The following is a 16,658-nucleotide window of genomic DNA, read 5'->3' on the forward strand; positions in this document are numbered from 1 at the left end:
GAACTAAGAATAATCGAGCAGAACGCACTGGGCACATGTCAAGTTCCAGAATCTTCCGACATAAAAGCGTGGCACGGCGAGCGCCATGTATGCATGCAACAGACCGTTCCTTTCGAAAGACTTCGGGAGCGGAAGGGAATACAAGTTCTTTCCTAGTGTGGCGGTGGGTTGTTTGGTCCTCAGACGCCGTCCTTTCACGGCACTCCGCTGTGCCAGCGTGGTCCCATGGCACCATACCGACCGGCAAGAAGACTCTGTTCATTAGGGTTCGGGCTCCGTAGAACATGGCAAGAGTGGTGAGGCGCTCTCCAGCATGCTGCTCATCATGCTGCACCGAGCACACGGTCTCCTGTGTCAAAGCCAGATCTCCGGCATGGAGCGCGTAGAGCGCGTCCAGGTCACGCTTTAGAGCCATGAAGCTTGAATCGCTAGACCAAGGGGCAGGATTCATCTGCGTTATGTCTGTTCGCGACAGCGCAACACATCGGAGGAATAGCTGAGGAAGCTGGAGTAGTGGCCTAGGAGGCATCAAAGTATTCGCGGACTCGTTCTCTTCGGCGTCATTGAGACCTGGCCACTCTAAGGAGCACATCCCAAAAGGTTGAACAATCTGGCCGATTGACTGAACAGCGCTGAAGACTTTCGGGTGAATGTCTACACTGTCCAATATCTGAGATACTTCTGCGTCAAATTTGGTGAGAGACTCCCGTAGTGCAGGTATGGATGCCGCTGCCATCGCTGTTACATCGACTAGTAAGCTCAAGGCGTCTTCGAATCAAACATCATCGAAAAACGAAAACTGATCTCACTTATATCATACCAAGCCTGCAGCCCACGCCCTTGGTACGTCTCGGACACTGACAAAACGCCGAGACTCAGGATTCGCTGAACCTTCAACTGGAGGGCGTTTTCGTGGCCAGAATTGAGGCGTTCCCGTGCATCTGACGCAAAAACCTTACAATCGAATGGAGTTGATCTCACTCTTTGTCTCGAGAAGGGAACACTTGCCGCGCACATGGCATGACAGAGGTGACGTGTTGCTTGACCGCTTTCTAGGAGCGAGAGGAAGTAGCAGAAGGGCAAGAGTGGACATTGCTGGCGATTGACTGTAGCGAAGAAGGTCAAGACCAAATGCATTGTTTCGTCAACAGATACAAGTGCGCTTCCACGAAGTGTCAACACGGCGAGATTAATGAATCACATTTATAGGGTACTGACTCATTGTAAAAGTACTTCTCTTGCCCCATGGTTTTGATCAAGCCTGCTCGCCAATTATGGGCATGGCCACAACTAAACTGCGATCTCGTAGCGCCGGAACCAACCGGTGGAGAAGTTCCTGACACTTGGGACTGTCTTCTAGTTGACGCCTCTGGTAATGTGGAGATGCTGTGCGGGCCAGATGTAGAAATGTTCTTGTCCTGGTCGAGTTGGGCATGTTTTGGACGGGGACCGTGTTTTCGTCTATTTAGTTCAAAGTGGCACTTGGTGCCGAGTCTCTCACACGTTGAACATGGCGTGTTTCCCGTACAACGAACCTAAGTGGGATCAGCAAAAGTTGCCAGCTACAGCTGCACCAGCGTGCTCAGTCTGAAACTCGCCTTGCGCTTCCTACACTCTTCGCAGGCAAGCGACTGCATGATGCATCGTAGGTGGCCTTGAATTTGGTGGTTCTTGTCTCTTAGATGTTGCGAATAAGCTTGGGAAATTTTCGTTGTGAACAATGCTGGTAAAAGTGCGGGATACTCTCGTCACAGTCGCTTCCACTTGATTTGGATCAAGTGCAGAACGGGACGTCGTCGTGGAGGCTGAATACCAACAGATGCTCCAGACAATCCACTTCGAAAAGCAGTCTGAAGAGTCAGGCGCAAGCAGTTGGGGAGCTTTGGTCAAAACAGGATCCGATCGTCGCTGTTTTGCTATTGTGGTATTGACGAACATCTTTTTCCAGATTTCCGGCTCAAACACTTTCCCATACTTCTTGACTCTGGCCGTCGAATCTGCCGGTATCGTCGAAGCACGGACAACACTTCTCGTCAACCTTGGGTTGTGCATTTGGGGCTGTTTCGCCGTTGCCTTTGGCGTATGGTTCTTGGTGCCAAGCGTTTCTTGCTTGCGAACACCGCTATCATGACACTCTGTCTGGCTATGTTGGCGCTCCTCGGCGCCTTGGGGACTGCCAACCCTCAACAGCAATCGAGTTTTGGCATTGGGGCTGTGGTAATCATTTTCATCTTCCAGTTCGTTTCCTTCAGCTCTTGGATGATTCTCAAATACACTTATTCGCCACGGACTCTTCGATTTGGCCAGCGTGCGAAAGGATTTGCCCTGGCGCAAGCGACAGGATTTGCCTTCTGTGTCATGATGACCTACATACTTCCTGTCGCGCTCGAGAAAATGGGTTGGCGTTTCTACGCGACCAACGCAGCCTGGAACCTAGGCATTCTTGCGATAATATGGTGGCTCTTCGTTGAAACCAAAGGTATGTGCGCTCCCGTACGATTAGACTGAATTTGTCTCCGTGAGGTCAGTGGCAAGCTTGGAACTGACTCAAACAGGCAAAACTCTCGAGGAAATCGACGCCTTATTTGAGGGAGTCGTGCACTTCGAATCAGGTGCCGTGAAGCTGAATGTAACTGTCATTGACGGCGTGGAAGAGATAGCTGATGGCACTCTAGAGATTGAGGCATCCGGGAAAATGAAGGAGAGTGGTCCAAACCGACAAGTTTCACCTGCTCAGTGATAGGCAGAGATTGAGTTGGATTTCCATCCGAACAAAACCGCTCACCGATGGCACGCGTAAAAACAGAAGTTGAACAATCAAATATTATGGTATTTTACAGCTTTGGTACAAAGACTGTTCTGTCATGTCCAGTGGTCTGTATAAAATGCACGCTATGTCCAGACATAATAGGTACAATGAAAGAAAAAGTGCCACCCCTCAACTAAGCCAGGCTCAACCTGCGTGTTCGAAACCGCTTACTGGCCGAAGGTGAACTCGGGGATCTCGATGGTGGTGACGACCCAGGTCTTGCCGCCGTCGCTGGTGCTCATGTCGCCGGTGACACCCTGGCCCTTGCCCATGGTGTTGATGTAGTTGGCATCGGCCTTATCGAGGATGATCTTGGTGTTGATCCAAGAGTGAGCACCGATGGTGCCGCAGTCCTCCTCGGCGCACTCAACGGCGGAGCCCCAGCCCTGGGCGTGGCCGTCCTTGGTGGACAGGGTGGAGATGACCTTGTCGTTCAGGGAGACGGTCTGGGTGTAGTTGCCAGAGGCATCGTCGTACTTGTCTGCAGGAAATGTGTTAGCGAATTGCGTAGTTACACCATCAGAAGCAGCAAAACTTACAGTGCATGGTGATCTTGTCACCCTCGGCGGCGTCGGTGCCCTCAGTCTGGACGGGCATCTGAGAGTTGGCACCGGTGGACATCAGAGTGTAGGCGTAGGCGGACCACTTGTTGGAGTTCCAGTTCTCGGCAATGGACTGGATCAGGTCACCGTTGGAAGTACCCATGCCAACCCAGAGGGAGGCGTCGCCCTTGTTGTTGGCGGGGGCGGCGGGAAGGACGAGAGTAGAGGTAGCCTCGCGGATCCAAGAGTCGGAGGCGACGGGTCCGGTGCTGAAGGCAGGGCCCATAGCGGCCTGGACGCCGGCAACGGCCGTGACGGCGAGGGCGGAGACGATCTGGCTGGTGGAAGGCATTTTGTATGTGTGGTAGTTGGTAGAGACTGGATTGGGTAGTGATTTAAAGAGTGGCAGTTGAATGAATAGAAAAGATCGACTAGCGATTGAAGTTGATTGCTGAAGTTGTTGGCCAAGAGAAGAACTCCGAACTTGGCGAGAAGATCGCGTTCTTTATAAGTCTCTGCCTCCAACTTAGCCAGGCGTGTCTCGCGAGCCGAACCCGAAAAGGTCACGCCTTGAGACTGGCGCTACGCCCTATACGAGGGCATCAACGAAGGTGGAAAGCCGTACCCGCGAGTTCGGATCCATCTTGTTTCAATCATAATGGTTTTTGTGGGTTTGTCACGGCGGGTTCATGATGGATCCGGGAATACAACTGTTCTGGAAAGGAGGTTGCATCTCGCTTGGGCGCTTGCACTGGAGTGAGTGGTGATCTTCGCCGAACTAGCCGGAAAATGACATCGGCTGTTGTCAAGTCCAGAGATTGGCGGGCGGAATGGATATCCGGGTTGTTTGATGGGTCATGTAAGCCATTACTCAGGGTTGACGCCTGGAGAGTGCGGAAAAGAGCGCGTCTGTAGGCTGTACCCGTAACTCAGCCTTGACTCTAATGCAAAATCTTTGCTCTATCAGCGCATTTTATCGACTCTATTTCGTCGTCATACCATCTACACGGCGCAAATTCTGCCAAGGGCCACTGCCGAACAGGCGCGATGTGTTTAGCTGAAATTGGGTCTAGCCATCGATGACCCTTGACGCTGTCTCGACAGGGTTGACGCACTTTTGTTCCGAAAGGAGGCGTTTGCGGGTTGATCCACCAATCAATCCGCCGCTCGGATTTAATCAATTTGTTGCTTCTGAAACGTAAATAGACGCCGCAGTAATTCCACCACCAATACCAACGGAGCGCTCCGTCATCCCTTGATCCCCACATTGGATGGCCCATTCCCTCAGTCGATTCAAGCGAGATTGTTCTGAACTGACGTTTTGCTTGAGATGAACCAACATGGAAAGTCGTGGGGTTTCATGACACGGCATGCGCTGCGGAAAATTCGCGATTGGTGCTACGACATCCGAAGTGGTGCTGTGGTCGATCGCCCCTTTCCCGAATGGCTCCGCCAAGGCAGCTCCCGTCTCTTGTCAGAAATCAGACGATGGATGAACGCGATTGAGAGCGTTTTTGGAATACTCAGTAGATCACCGCTGTTCTACGGTCGTTGAGACTCATTGTCTATTACACGCATTTGGGTCGCATTAAGGCCCGCGTGGGATGGCGCATCTTGGTCTGAGCGGAATGCTAAAATAAGGGGATCAGTCTAACGGGTAACCATAAATGATTCCTTTTAAGGCCCAGGTAAACTGCCCAATATTAGTGTCAGCAATATATCAAACTTTGGTCTCGTGATTCGAGTGCCGCTTTCCGCCCCAAGCGACATTACTACTGTAGTCTCTGTTGGCAGCGCTCACTGAGCTCTTTGAAACAACAGTAATATACTATCGAAGTCTTTGTCTGTTGTCCTCAGTCATGAGTCTTAAGGTCAACTAACCGAAGAAGGGCTTTGATTGCGTGCGTGCACTCTGACTTCACCTCAAAGCTACCGCGGCGTTTCAATAGCATCCAATCCCTGCACAAGGTCTTTCTGTAAAAAAGGCTTACAAACAACCTAGCACAGGGTGTTTCAGACGGTTCTGCGAGGGCTTTTCCTGACTTCGACGAGCTCATATAGTGAGATAACCTGGTTCATTGTCTTCGCAGAGTAATTTGGTCCACATGACTTACTCGCACAATCGGAAAGTGCGCAAAGAACCGAGCCTTTGACTTTTGAGATAGCGCGTCAAGCCCGATGATGAATTACATATTGATGAACGTGTAAGCGAGTCGAGTCGAGTCGGGCAAAGCTGCACAACACAATCATCTTGTCTCGTTTTCATCTTAACCTCTGCTCTCCGCATGTTTGCTCAAGACTTTCGAAGTCACTGCTGTACAACAAGGATTCTCAATTTGCCAAGTACATAGCCGCGGGGCAACAGCCGCCAGCTGTGGGGAGTGGACTATCGCCAAGAGGCGATTTCGCTTGGCAGGTGGTTGTCCACCAAGGGGGGAAGAATGCGAATGTGTTGGCTTGGCGGCAAGCGTTCTCTGGTCATTGAATACTTGTCAGGAGTAGTCGCTTTTGTGACGAGGAGAATCGTCTTAAGAAAGCCCACATGGTCATTATCTTGCACCTTGGAATTTAGTAGCTTTAACTTTGTTGACTCTTGTCTGATACGATGTTCACGCGGTCCTATCTCAAATGTATCCAATCTGATTATCTTCCATCGCGCTGGCTCCCGGCGCAAGATAAGGACACCGCTAAGTGGGCCTCCGGCCTGGGGCCAACGTAGCTTGCTGACATTGTAGTCTTGGTTCGCAGGCATTCTGTTCCGATAACGATCAGCTAAACCCCGTTACCTCCGTTGGGGGCCAGGGATCCGGATCCGGCTCCGTGGGTCGTGAGGCCGCTGTCGGCTCGAAAACACCGATCAAAGATATGTACGCGGACTACGCGAGCCCGACACAAGCTGCAAGTCTATCGGCCATATCTCTTCTAACACTATCAAAATAACGCACTCTCGATGATTGACACATGGAAATTTGACAACGGCAAACAGTGCCAGGTTGCATATGTTTAACTACAAATTGACTGAAAGCCATATTGTCTCTGTGCTTGATTCGAACATTCGACACTTTCTCAGGCCATCTCACATTCGCCAAGTGACCTGCGACAATCATGTGGTTGGTGCCTTCTCTCGCTTTAGTCTCGCTGGCTGTTACGGCCTACGTAGACCAAGGCCGCGTTATCCAGATTAACTATGTCCAATATTACTCCGGAGGAATTCCCGTCGGCCACATGCGAACCGACCTTATTCGGAATGCCACGACAAAATATGCGGATCTATTGCCTATGACTGTTATAGAGCTCTCGAACTCTGCGCTGTCGGAAGATGAACTTTTGAATACTACAACGACTTACGAAACCTCGGATGATGTTTTCCAGCCAGCATTTCTCCAAACTATGTACCTTCGCCTCAACGCAGCGGGCGACAAGACGGTTGATGGTTCGGGGCTTTCGAACAGCCTTCAAGAACTTGGGACTTCAGTTCTGGTTTCATCGTCCGATCTTCAAGGGATTGCCTCAAGTGTCGAGACGTTTCGTGCGAGCCTGGACCTGCCCAAAGGACCATACTTCATCTCGGTTCATAGCGGGAACATTTACAAGGCGTATCGGCTGTACGATGACGACAATCTGGCCTTTGTTCAAGGAGTTGTTAGTGATGAGGCAGGGGGTTTCACATCGCTTCTGGCGGTCACTGAAAATGTCATGGCGAAGAGCATTGCGGTGCCATCCCGGCTTCACTACACTGCGACTCAGGAAAAGCCACTTGCCGGCCTTCGCTTCGGTGTGAAGGACATCTTTCAAGTCAAGGGTGTCGCCACAAGTGGAGGAAACAGGGCCTACTTCTACCTATATGGGCGACAGAACCAGACAGCCCCATCTATCCAACGGTTGATTGATCTTGGAGCAGTTCTCGTAGGGAAGATGGGCACAGTTCAGTTCGCCAATGGCGACCGTCCGACAGCTGACTGGGTCGACTTGCACGCACCGTTCAACCCACGTGGCGACGGATACCAAGATCCCAGCGGCTCATCTACCGGCCCTGGTGCTGGTATTGCGGCGTACGAATGGCTAGATTTGGCTGTTGGCAGTGATACCGGTGGCTCGATGCGTGGCCCGGCAGGACAACAAGGAATCTTTGGAAATAGGCCCTCGACAGGAGCCATTTCGCTGGAACATGTCATCCCGTTGAGCCCCGTCTCAGACACCGCCGGGATGTTTGCACGAAGCGGAAGTCTATGGGCCAAGGTGACCCAAGCTTGGTACCCGGACTTTGCGTCTAACTACTCCGCGTACCCAAAGAAGATCTATCGTTCCACGGTGGAGGGAGGGGCCTGGTCTGGAGGGTCCAGTGAAGGAGCCGCTAAAGTGATCGAATCTTTTGTTCGAAAGCTTGAGCAATTTCTTCAAGTTCAGTCGACACCTGCCAATTACACTCAACTTTGGATGGAGACGCACAACAACTTGACTACAGACGTCAACGAGATGCTTTACCTGACTTACGGGGTTTTCGTCTCTCACGATCAGTGGCAACTGCATGGGAAATCTTTCTTCGAGGATTATGCGGCCAGGTATGATGGAAGACAGCCATACATCAACCCAGGCCCCCTGGCAAGATGGCAATGGGGTCAGCTTCATGCAACCGATGATGTCTACGCACAAGCCCTCCGCAATATCTCCATCTTCAAGAGCTGGTATGAGACCGAGGGCTACGGCAGAAAGAATGCAAAGACTTGCTCTGAGGGACTTTACATATACCCTTGGTCCATCGGCGAGCCTTCGTACCGCGACCAATATTTTCAAGCCCGGACTACACCGCCGCTTGGATTTGACGACTCGTCAGTTCCAGTCATGGCAGGGGCTCCGGAAGTTGTTGTTCCAATCGGCGAAATTCCATACAACAGCACCAAGTCCATGCACACTGAATATCTCCCTGTCACGATGGCATTGAGGATGGCGAGGGGATGCGACTACCACTTGGCAAGTCTTGTCCGAGATCTTGAGGCAAATGGTGTTCTCCGAGCAGTCGCAGCGGGCTCAAGGCTATATCCGTGAATTCTCTAGGCATGTATAGTCAACAACCCCCTTCATTGTGCATGTTCACTCAAGCTGAAGCACAAACTGAAGAACCATCTGTTGGATGTCACATGCAAATTGAAAGCCAACTTCTCAAGCTCAACTCTTTGTGTTGTTCATTACGGTGGACATGGGCGTCAACCATGGCGGACTGGGAAGTTAATGGTGTACCCCGCACATGTCACCTTGTGACGTCGTTCAACACTGACTTATGGTATGCTCATCCACCATACGATTACTGATCAGCCTAGGCGTCTGAAGGTGGTCTATAGTGAAGTGAATATAATTGATTGCACTTCCTACTTAAAACTACATCTCCGTCCCGTCCGGCTGTGTAGTTTCACTTTCAGTAATAACTTTCACCTCGATAACATCGACAGCTACTATTATTATCATGCCATTTTATCAGGTTTACCACACGTACCCACTTGCAGGGCACCAGCGTCAGGCGATCGCTACATCAATCACCAACTTGCATTGCAAAGCGTTCAATACCCCGTCCTTTTTCGTGCACGTGGACTTCATCAAACAAGAAGACGCACCGGCGGAGGATACCTATTTCATGGCCGGCAAGCCTCATTCATCGAACTCTAACCGAGTCGTTGCTGTTGTCCGCACATCTCCAAATCGCACGAAGGCAGATTGGGACAAGCTTGCAGCTGACATCGAGGATGCATGGGACGAAGTTGTTCAGGACAAATCACATGGTTTGGAGAAGGGGGCACGGGATAGGAACAAGAGCCTTTTGATGGTGTTGTTCACGCCAATGTTGGCAGTCCGTGAGGATGGCATGGCTATCCCAGAGGCAGGACATGAAACCGAGTGGCTCAAAAAGCAGTTGCCATATATCAAAGACATGAGTGAGAAACACGGCTTGCAGGAGTTCACTGATATCCTTGACGAGTTGAAACATCGTGGCGTAGCGGAATAATTCTTGGACATATTGATCTTATTGATATTTCTCTATATCTTTGTGCCGCAAATCTATGTACTATTGCCTATTGCATGGCTCTTGGCGGAGTGATTGTGTCGTAGGAATGCTGCTTTTCGCGTCCAACTTGCTGAACGGCGATCTGGTGGGTCAGCACATCTGATCCGCAATTGTTGTCCGATCAACGTTTCACTGGCGAATGAAGACTGCCATTGACATTGTCTCTGAGGGAAATGAACTGTTAGCCCTTAAACCCGAACGTCGTATTATCATGTTCCCTGCATGCCCGCAATCACCATGAGCCCCATCAGAATCATGTTGGCAAGGACACAAACTTGACATCGAAGAGCAAGTCGACCAATTTATACTTGAACCTCTTCCAATCCAACATCGCTTGCAACGGTGTTCAAGAAACGGTAACGAGGCCAGCAAGGGGCTGCAACTTCAACTGAGGCATGAGTCCAATCTGCAAGAGTAATGGTTTGAGGACTAAGGCATCCTGCCCGGTCATGATTAGCTTGGTCATGGTGCGATTCCCCGCATTCGCGGCCACGCCATTCGCATGTAGTCAGCTTTGGACGATCCCGACAGTGAGACTTGCGTACCCATTTTGTAAGGGACTTGTGTAAAGTAGCCTCGATAGGTGCAGCGATGAAAGCGGTGAGTCACAGATGAACCTGCCAAAGCAACCCGCGTTTCCACTATGAATGATATCTCGATTACAAATGCCCAACTGTGAACTTGAAGAGTCATGCTGCTATTTATACCTATTTTTGGGGGTTCTGTCATGAAGCACATCAGCCTTCACCCCGAAATCTCGACTTCTCCTAAAGGCGCCCCGTTGAAGTGGTTCTCCCTTATATATCTTTCCTACCCATACCACCTCAGGTCCCCATGTCACCATTTGCAGAAGTCACGCTTCCCATTCGTGGGCAAAATGGTACATCTCAACAGAAAATCTGCTCAAATGGACTTGATGCGTCATCCTTGACTTATGACTACACGACCGCGCCGAGGCCCGTTCCAGACGAAGTAACCGCAAATGCGGCAGAGGAAACCGTATGCACAGATCATATGATCACTGTTCAATGGAAGGCATCCACAGGATGGGATACTCCGGAACTCAAGCCTTTTGGTCCTCTGAGTCTTTTGCCTACAGCGTCAGTCTTGCACTACTCAACGGAATGCTTCGAAGGACTCAAAGTATACCGTGGCTTCGATGGAAAGTTACGCGTGTTCCGTCTAGAGCGCAATGCTGCTCGTTTCCGCGTCTCTGCGCAGCGCATGGCGCTCCCGGATTTCGAGCCGTCGGAGGTCAAAAAACTTATCATGGCTCTCCTCTCTGTCGACGGAGATCGATGGCTTCCGAAAGACCGGCCTGGCAGCTTCTTGTATGTACGCCCTACTATGATTGGGACGCATGCCAACCTTGGCGTTCAAGCCCCTAAGAAAGCCTTGATGTACATCATCGTGTCGTTCATGGCTCGATTGGATACGATCGAAGGAGGTCTGCGCCTGTACACCAATCCAGAAACCGACGTTCGCGCTTGGGTCGGCGGGTTTGGGTACTGCAAGGTCGGCGCCAACTATGGCCCGACGGTAGTAGCAACAAGAGAGGCCTCTTCTCAAGGATTCCAACAGATTTTGTGGCTCTATGGGGAGAACGGACAGGTCACTGAAGCGGGAGGCAGCAATTTCTTCATTGTGTGGAAGCGCAAAGATGGAAAGACAGAGTTGTTGACTGCTCCTCTGGACGACAAGCTTACCTTGGACGGCGTCGTTAGACGAAGCTGTCTCGATTTGGCTCAGGAGAGACTAGGCGAGGAGCTCGAAATCACTGAACGCACCTACACCATTGCGGAAGTTATTGAGGCCTCTTCCGAAGGCCGCCTCCTGGAGGCTTTCGTCACCGGCACGGCGGTAAGTTCCCCAATGGCACCGACGTATCACAAGTGAAGTAGACTAACACTTCATAGTGGTACGTTTGCGCAGTTTCCCAGATTCGTCATCGTACCCAGGACATTCATTTTCCGATGGGTCCACAGGGCGACGGTGGTGATGTCTGTAAGAAGATCAAAGGTTGGCTGGGAGACATCTTGTATGGTGGAGTTGACCATGATTGGGCTGAGATCATTGAAGACAGGCTGATTCAGTAGCCGCAAGAGATGGACAAGTTTTGATCTTTAAGCTTGATACAGCTATCGGTGTAAAAGTAGACAATCCTCTCAAATCGTGTACACATCCATCCTCTTTACCCAAGGTTTCCAAACTTTCTCCATGCCTTCTTCGTACTGCCAACCGGAGAAGTCATCATTTGTGAGGGACCAGGTATCCAACACGAACTGGCCACCCTCTCGTACGCGATAGATGCCTGGGAGAGCCCACATCATCCAGTTGACGCCGTAGTTGACCGTCATGTTTGTCATGCAACTGACAAATGTGTTGCTTAGCATGCTAGAATCTTGCCCCCATCCGAACTCGGAAAGGACTACTGGGGTAATCCTCTTGGCAGATTCACACTTCCCACCCATCAGGTTGCAGTATTCCGGGGGCTCGATGCCCAAGGCATTCAATCCTCTCCAGTACAGCTCGACCTCAGTGAGCTTGCAGTTCTCCGTTGCCACAGTCTCGGTTAGTCCGTCGTACATGTGGAGCTCCCAAAATACCTTGTCCTTGAAAGGATGTTCGTCCAGGTCGAAAAAGACAGGGTCAGAAACCCAACCATTCTTGATTGTGTCGCAGTGATAGCAGTCGTGGGTCATCAGATTCTTCTGATTGATGAGGCCTGATAGATCCTCATCAAATTGCATCCCGGACCAGCTGATGAGGATGTCCGGGTTCGCCTCATGAATGACATAAGCACCGGCCGTCATGTTGCCGACGTATGTCTGCCAGTTGTACTGGAGGGGTGCATCAGCCAGCTCGGTGATGTTGTAACTAGGCCTAAGCTCGTTGCGAAGGGACATGCTCGCAACGTTGGGGTGCTTGCTAGCCCAGCGAGCAATATAAGCTAGACCTCGAAGCCATTTGTCGACAGGGAAATTAAAGCTGTCGAACCAAGCGTTGCCGTCGATGTTGCTGCAGCACCACATTGCCTTGCTGACATGGTTATCTGGGTGAATCAAAATCCCTTTCTGTTGCGCAATTTCTGCAATGTCGGACCAGATCTCGAATCTCGTCGTGTCCAATGACCATGAAGGGTTCTTGGAAACCATCATATCAGCGACGCGGGTGCCATTCTCAACACCCATTCCGTTGATGAGAGCTTCTTTCAGACCAACGTCAGAGCCGTTCCGCTCGTAGATCTGATCCACCATTTCAATCGCGAAAGGCATCCTGAGCATGTTGAAGCCCGCGCTTTTGACCAAGTCTAGGATGTCTGAAACAGATTGATACTCGACGCCTTCAGGAATCATGGTCTCGCCTAGACGTTACCATGTCAGTAGAGGTATTCATAAAGACTGGCGTGCGAACTTACCACTGAGTGGCCAATTCAAGCCGGCCCAGACGATTGTGTCATTACGAGAATTGACTATGTCTCTTCCTGCAGTACGAAATGGTCCATACGGCCAGATGTCGGTCGTGTTGTCTTTACCGAACAAGACATTGTTTGCAATTTTCGCTGTCTGTGTAGCAATCACGGGGATGGCATGCACTAGAGCAAGAGTCGGCTTCATTTTGGCGCGTCAGCTGTAAAAGAAGTTACTCTTAACGGGTCGGCCGTTTGCATTCGATGTGACTGCTGGCATTCATCGGGCAGGTTTTATGACATTGATACCTAGGATCAGAGACTGTGCTTTGGACGGCCATGATATTGACTTGACATCGGGCCCATGATAAGCACTGAAGCCGGGTAGCCGGGCAGTTAGCCGGCATTCCTCTCTTATGATACCGACGACTAAGATGGGCTTCTTGGACTAGGCAGATTGGCATCATCCGTTACCCCATCCATGCATCTCGAGCCCATTTCGATCCACTAAACATGCATATGCGAGGGGCTCGGGAGGGAGTATACCGACTTAACCCCGCATCGTACTATCGGTTTGCCGGCCATACCCGGCGAACTAGGGCCGGTTGGCGGCTCAGAGCCGGGTGGCGAGTAGCAACACAGCACCAAAGTAGGCGGACGATCGAGGAGATCAGATCATGTTTTTTCAGTATTAATCTTAAAAAATAGAGGATAAGAAAACAAGATGTTATGGTAATTACAATATCTCGTCCAATGACAGAGTCTGGTATCTCGTCTATGTGTGTAAACAGTGGTCTATGTGCAAACACCCCCTTTCACTCCACTCCATGTTTGGTTATCTGTCTAGTAACCGTTGAGAATCTGGGCGGAGATCTTCTCAGCGAGCACATAAACGGTGCTCTGAGGGTGACCAGGAGGAAGCAGCGCGAAGCTGCTAGCGTCAACAACTCTCAGACCGTTGACACCGATGACCTTCGCGTCCTTGTCAACAACCGCGTTGGGGTCATCGCTCTTGCCCATTCTGCAAGTGCAAGACGCGTGCCAGATGGTCATGACATCGTTGCGAATCTGCTGGATGATCTGAGCGTCAGTCTGGACGGCGGCGCCAGGGTAGTACTCCTTGTTGTCGGCGAGGACGGGCTGCATGGCCTTGCTGCTGAAGGCCTGGCGGAGGCGCTTGTACGTAGCAAGAGCAACAGCAACGTCAGTGGGGTCGGTGAGCCAGTTGGGGTTGATCAGAGGCAAGTCCTTAGTGTCAGCCGAGGCGAGAGTAACAGTGCCGCGGGACATCGGGGCAACAAGACCGCCGAGGATGGTGGCGTACTGGTAACCATCCTTGGGCTGGGTGAGAAGGAGGTTGGCGAAGTTGCCGACGTAGCCAGGGGCAGTGAGGTACTCAATCTCGGGCCAGTCCTCAGGGAACTGAGAGTCGAGGATAGCGGCGGTGTCGGCGCTGATGAGGTCACGAGGAGCCTTCTCCTAGCCGAGGAAGTCGCAGACAGGGTTGGTGAGAGGACCCTGCTTGAAGATGGAGTACTGGAATGCAAATTGAGCGGCAGTGTAGATGAGGTCGTTGGCAAGACGGGTCAGAGTCTGGACCTTGACGCGCCATGTAGGTCCGAAGAAGACGTGATCCTCCATACCCTGACCAACACCAGGGCGCTCGGCGACGATGGGGATGTTGAATTTCTGGAGCTGGTCCTTGGGGCCGACACCGGAAACCATGAGAAGCTGAGGGCTCTGGAAAGCACCGGCCGAGAGGATGACTTCCTTGCGAGCCTTGAGGGTATAAGTGACGAGACCGGTGTTGACGACGACTCCGGTAGCGGTCTTGGAGCTGTCGAAGAGGATCTTCTTGGCCATAGACAGCTGGAAGACCTTCATGTTGGAGCGGCCAATAGCCTGGTTGAGGAAAGAGGTCTGACTGGACTCGCGCTTCTCAGTCTCAGGTGCAATAGTATCGGAGCAGTACTGTGCGCCCATCAGCTCGCCACTGTTGAAGTCCTGAGCCTGAGGGATACCAATCTCATTAAGAGAAGGCTCCAGGTAGCTGCTGAAGGGCTGGGCGTAGTTGGCGTAGGAAACACGGAGAGGTCCGCCGGCAGGGGAGAAAGCATCAGGGTTGTACTCGGCGCTCGCGTTGGCAGCGCGGGAGGAGCCGGGAGGGGTGAATTTGACACTCTTCTGGAAGTAAGGGAAGAGGGAATCCCAAGTGTAGCTGTCATCGCCAACAGCATCCGCCCACTTCTGGTAGGACTGCTTCGTGCCGCGCTGGTAGATCATGAAGTTACGTGCCGAGCTAGATAATGTTAGGTACATCCCATGATCGTCTGGTTTTAACATCATTACTCACCTTCCACCGAGACACTTTCCACGAGCATAGTGGATGCGCCTGTTATTGGCACCAGCCTGGGGCTGAGTGATGAAGTTCCAGTCAACGAGAGGGTTAGTGTCGAGAGGGCTGGCGCCCGCAAAGAGGGTATCACCCGCAGGCGTGTTGCCAATGATGGGGTTCGTAATCTGGTAGAATGTGCCGGCCTCGATCACAGCGACTGAGATGCTGGGATTGGCACTCAATCTGTTGGCCATCACCAGGCCAGCGGTACCGCCGCCGACAATAACGTAATCGAAAGTCGCGTCCTTGGCGTCTCCTGCGTTGCCGCCGAGTTGGCGCTTGAATTCCGCGTGCTGACGCGCCTTATCGTCGGCTGGGGCGGCCTTGGCCACGCTAATGATGGCGACAAACGTCGCGAAAGCTTGAGAAACGCGCATCTTGTTGGGTCTGAATGGAAGGAAAGAAAGAAAGAATGAAAGTGAACTGTCAAGTCTGGGGATAAGAAGAAAATGTTTCGAAGGATCGTCAAGAGATTATATGATGTTTTAGGTCTCAAGGAACGTTGCGGGACTGGCTGAGAATAGATCATCATGATCCTTTACGAGAAGTCTAATTGATGGTTAGGTCAGGTCGTCGACGGGTGGAAGGAAGATCTTGAGAATCAAGCCTCTTTGAGAATGCTAAAGCCTGTCTAACTCGCTTGCGGTCAAGCGTGCCGAGATTTAGCGTAAGAATAGACATTTGAGATGTGAAATCTTCCATGGTTCACCACCCACCACCGCTCTTAGGGCGCTCTGGTCTCGTGGTGGTCAGTGGCTTGGACCCTTTGGAGAACGTGAAAAGTGATCACTGATCACCATCATGATTGTCAGGCACAGTAACGTGGCGGACATGGTTGCGGGGGGCGCGATCCGGGGCTAAATGCAGAATTGAGTTTAGCCCGCCAATTCAGGGGAGAGTCGCGATACTGAGAGAAAGGGAGCAGAATTTGTGTCCGGCTGAACCTTCAACTTCTAGACGCAGTCAGGGACGGTGAAAGACTTCAGGGCATCCCGTGCGAACTACCGAATCCGGGAACGCGCCAACTTGTGGCGTTGCGACCCGGCTAGACATGCTGGGATAAAGAAGGCGATGATGTCTTCCATCCAGTGACAGTTTAGCCCGTCCCAACCAAGAGAACCCCTTTGTCCTGACTTGGCATAGAGAACAAAGTCGCCTGTTTCAGGAGGTGACGGAACAATAGACCTCGATCTGTCAACCTGTAGGTCTGACGAATATCTCAAATATTAACAAGACAGTCGCTTCTCCGGCGCGTATAATTCTTGGTAGCCGTTGCAACCAATACTGCGAGCGATAGGGCGAGTCTAGCCCTCAATCAGTTCAATCTTGCGAGCGACTGCGGCTAATTAACCCCAGATTGTTCGGCCGGCTTGGGAGGGGGCACGATTAGGGGACGGTGTTATCGGCCGAATGGAGACTCAGAGTGTTCAGCAGAGCCGCCAGAT

The 16,658-nt window shown here is 51.6% G+C and overlaps 6 protein-coding genes across 6 annotated transcripts; 3 read left to right on the forward strand and 3 right to left on the reverse strand.

Annotated features, from left to right (window-relative positions):
* Positions 1 to 2,127: 2,127 nt before the first annotated feature.
* On the forward strand, positions 2,128 to 2,740 carry HGT1-9 (High-affinity glucose transporter; the record flags this gene model as incomplete). The annotated part of the gene is made up of 2 exons (XM_037321263.1): positions 2,128 to 2,479; positions 2,556 to 2,740. 2 exons carry the CDS (start codon positions 2,128 to 2,130, stop codon positions 2,738 to 2,740), a joined length of 537 nt encoding a protein of 178 aa, XP_037180119.1.
* A 236-nt stretch (positions 2,741 to 2,976) lies between these two features.
* CGCA056_v006013 (uncharacterized protein) lies at positions 2,977 to 3,703 on the reverse strand (the record flags this gene model as incomplete). The annotated part of the gene is made up of 2 exons (XM_037321264.1): positions 2,977 to 3,290; positions 3,349 to 3,703. The coding sequence occupies 2 exons, from the start codon at positions 3,701 to 3,703 to the stop codon at positions 2,977 to 2,979; spliced, it is 669 nt and encodes a 222-aa protein (XP_037180120.1).
* A 2,753-nt stretch (positions 3,704 to 6,456) lies between these two features.
* On the forward strand, positions 6,457 to 8,397 carry AMI1-3 (Amidase 1; the record flags this gene model as incomplete). Its single annotated transcript, XM_037321265.1, has 1 exon — positions 6,457 to 8,397. One exon carries the CDS (start codon positions 6,457 to 6,459, stop codon positions 8,395 to 8,397), a length of 1,941 nt encoding a protein of 646 aa, XP_037180117.1.
* Positions 8,398 to 10,243: 1,846 nt separating this feature from the next.
* On the forward strand, positions 10,244 to 11,505 carry BAT2-1 (Branched-chain-amino-acid aminotransferase, cytosolic; the record flags this gene model as incomplete). Its single annotated transcript, XM_037321266.1, has 2 exons — positions 10,244 to 11,269; positions 11,326 to 11,505. The coding sequence occupies 2 exons, from the start codon at positions 10,244 to 10,246 to the stop codon at positions 11,503 to 11,505; spliced, it is 1,206 nt and encodes a 401-aa protein (XP_037180118.1).
* A 69-nt stretch (positions 11,506 to 11,574) lies between these two features.
* GH5FP-3 (Glycosyl hydrolase 5 family protein) lies at positions 11,575 to 13,026 on the reverse strand (the record flags this gene model as incomplete). Its single annotated transcript, XM_037321267.1, has 2 exons — positions 11,575 to 12,773; positions 12,828 to 13,026. 2 exons carry the CDS (start codon positions 13,024 to 13,026, stop codon positions 11,575 to 11,577), a joined length of 1,398 nt encoding a protein of 465 aa, XP_037180115.1.
* A 635-nt stretch (positions 13,027 to 13,661) lies between these two features.
* Positions 13,662 to 15,590, reverse strand: patE-2 (Dehydrogenase patE; the record flags this gene model as incomplete). The annotated part of the gene is made up of 3 exons (XM_037321268.1): positions 13,662 to 14,297; positions 14,319 to 15,117; positions 15,172 to 15,590. 3 exons carry the CDS (start codon positions 15,588 to 15,590, stop codon positions 13,662 to 13,664), a joined length of 1,854 nt encoding a protein of 617 aa, XP_037180116.1.
* Positions 15,591 to 16,658: the final 1,068 nt, after the last annotated feature.

This window comes from Colletotrichum aenigma (genome assembly GCF_013390185.1).
Source record: "Colletotrichum aenigma strain Cg56 chromosome Unknown KSG_Cg56_contig04, whole genome shotgun sequence".
NCBI lineage: Eukaryota > Fungi > Ascomycota > Sordariomycetes > Glomerellales > Glomerellaceae > Colletotrichum > Colletotrichum aenigma.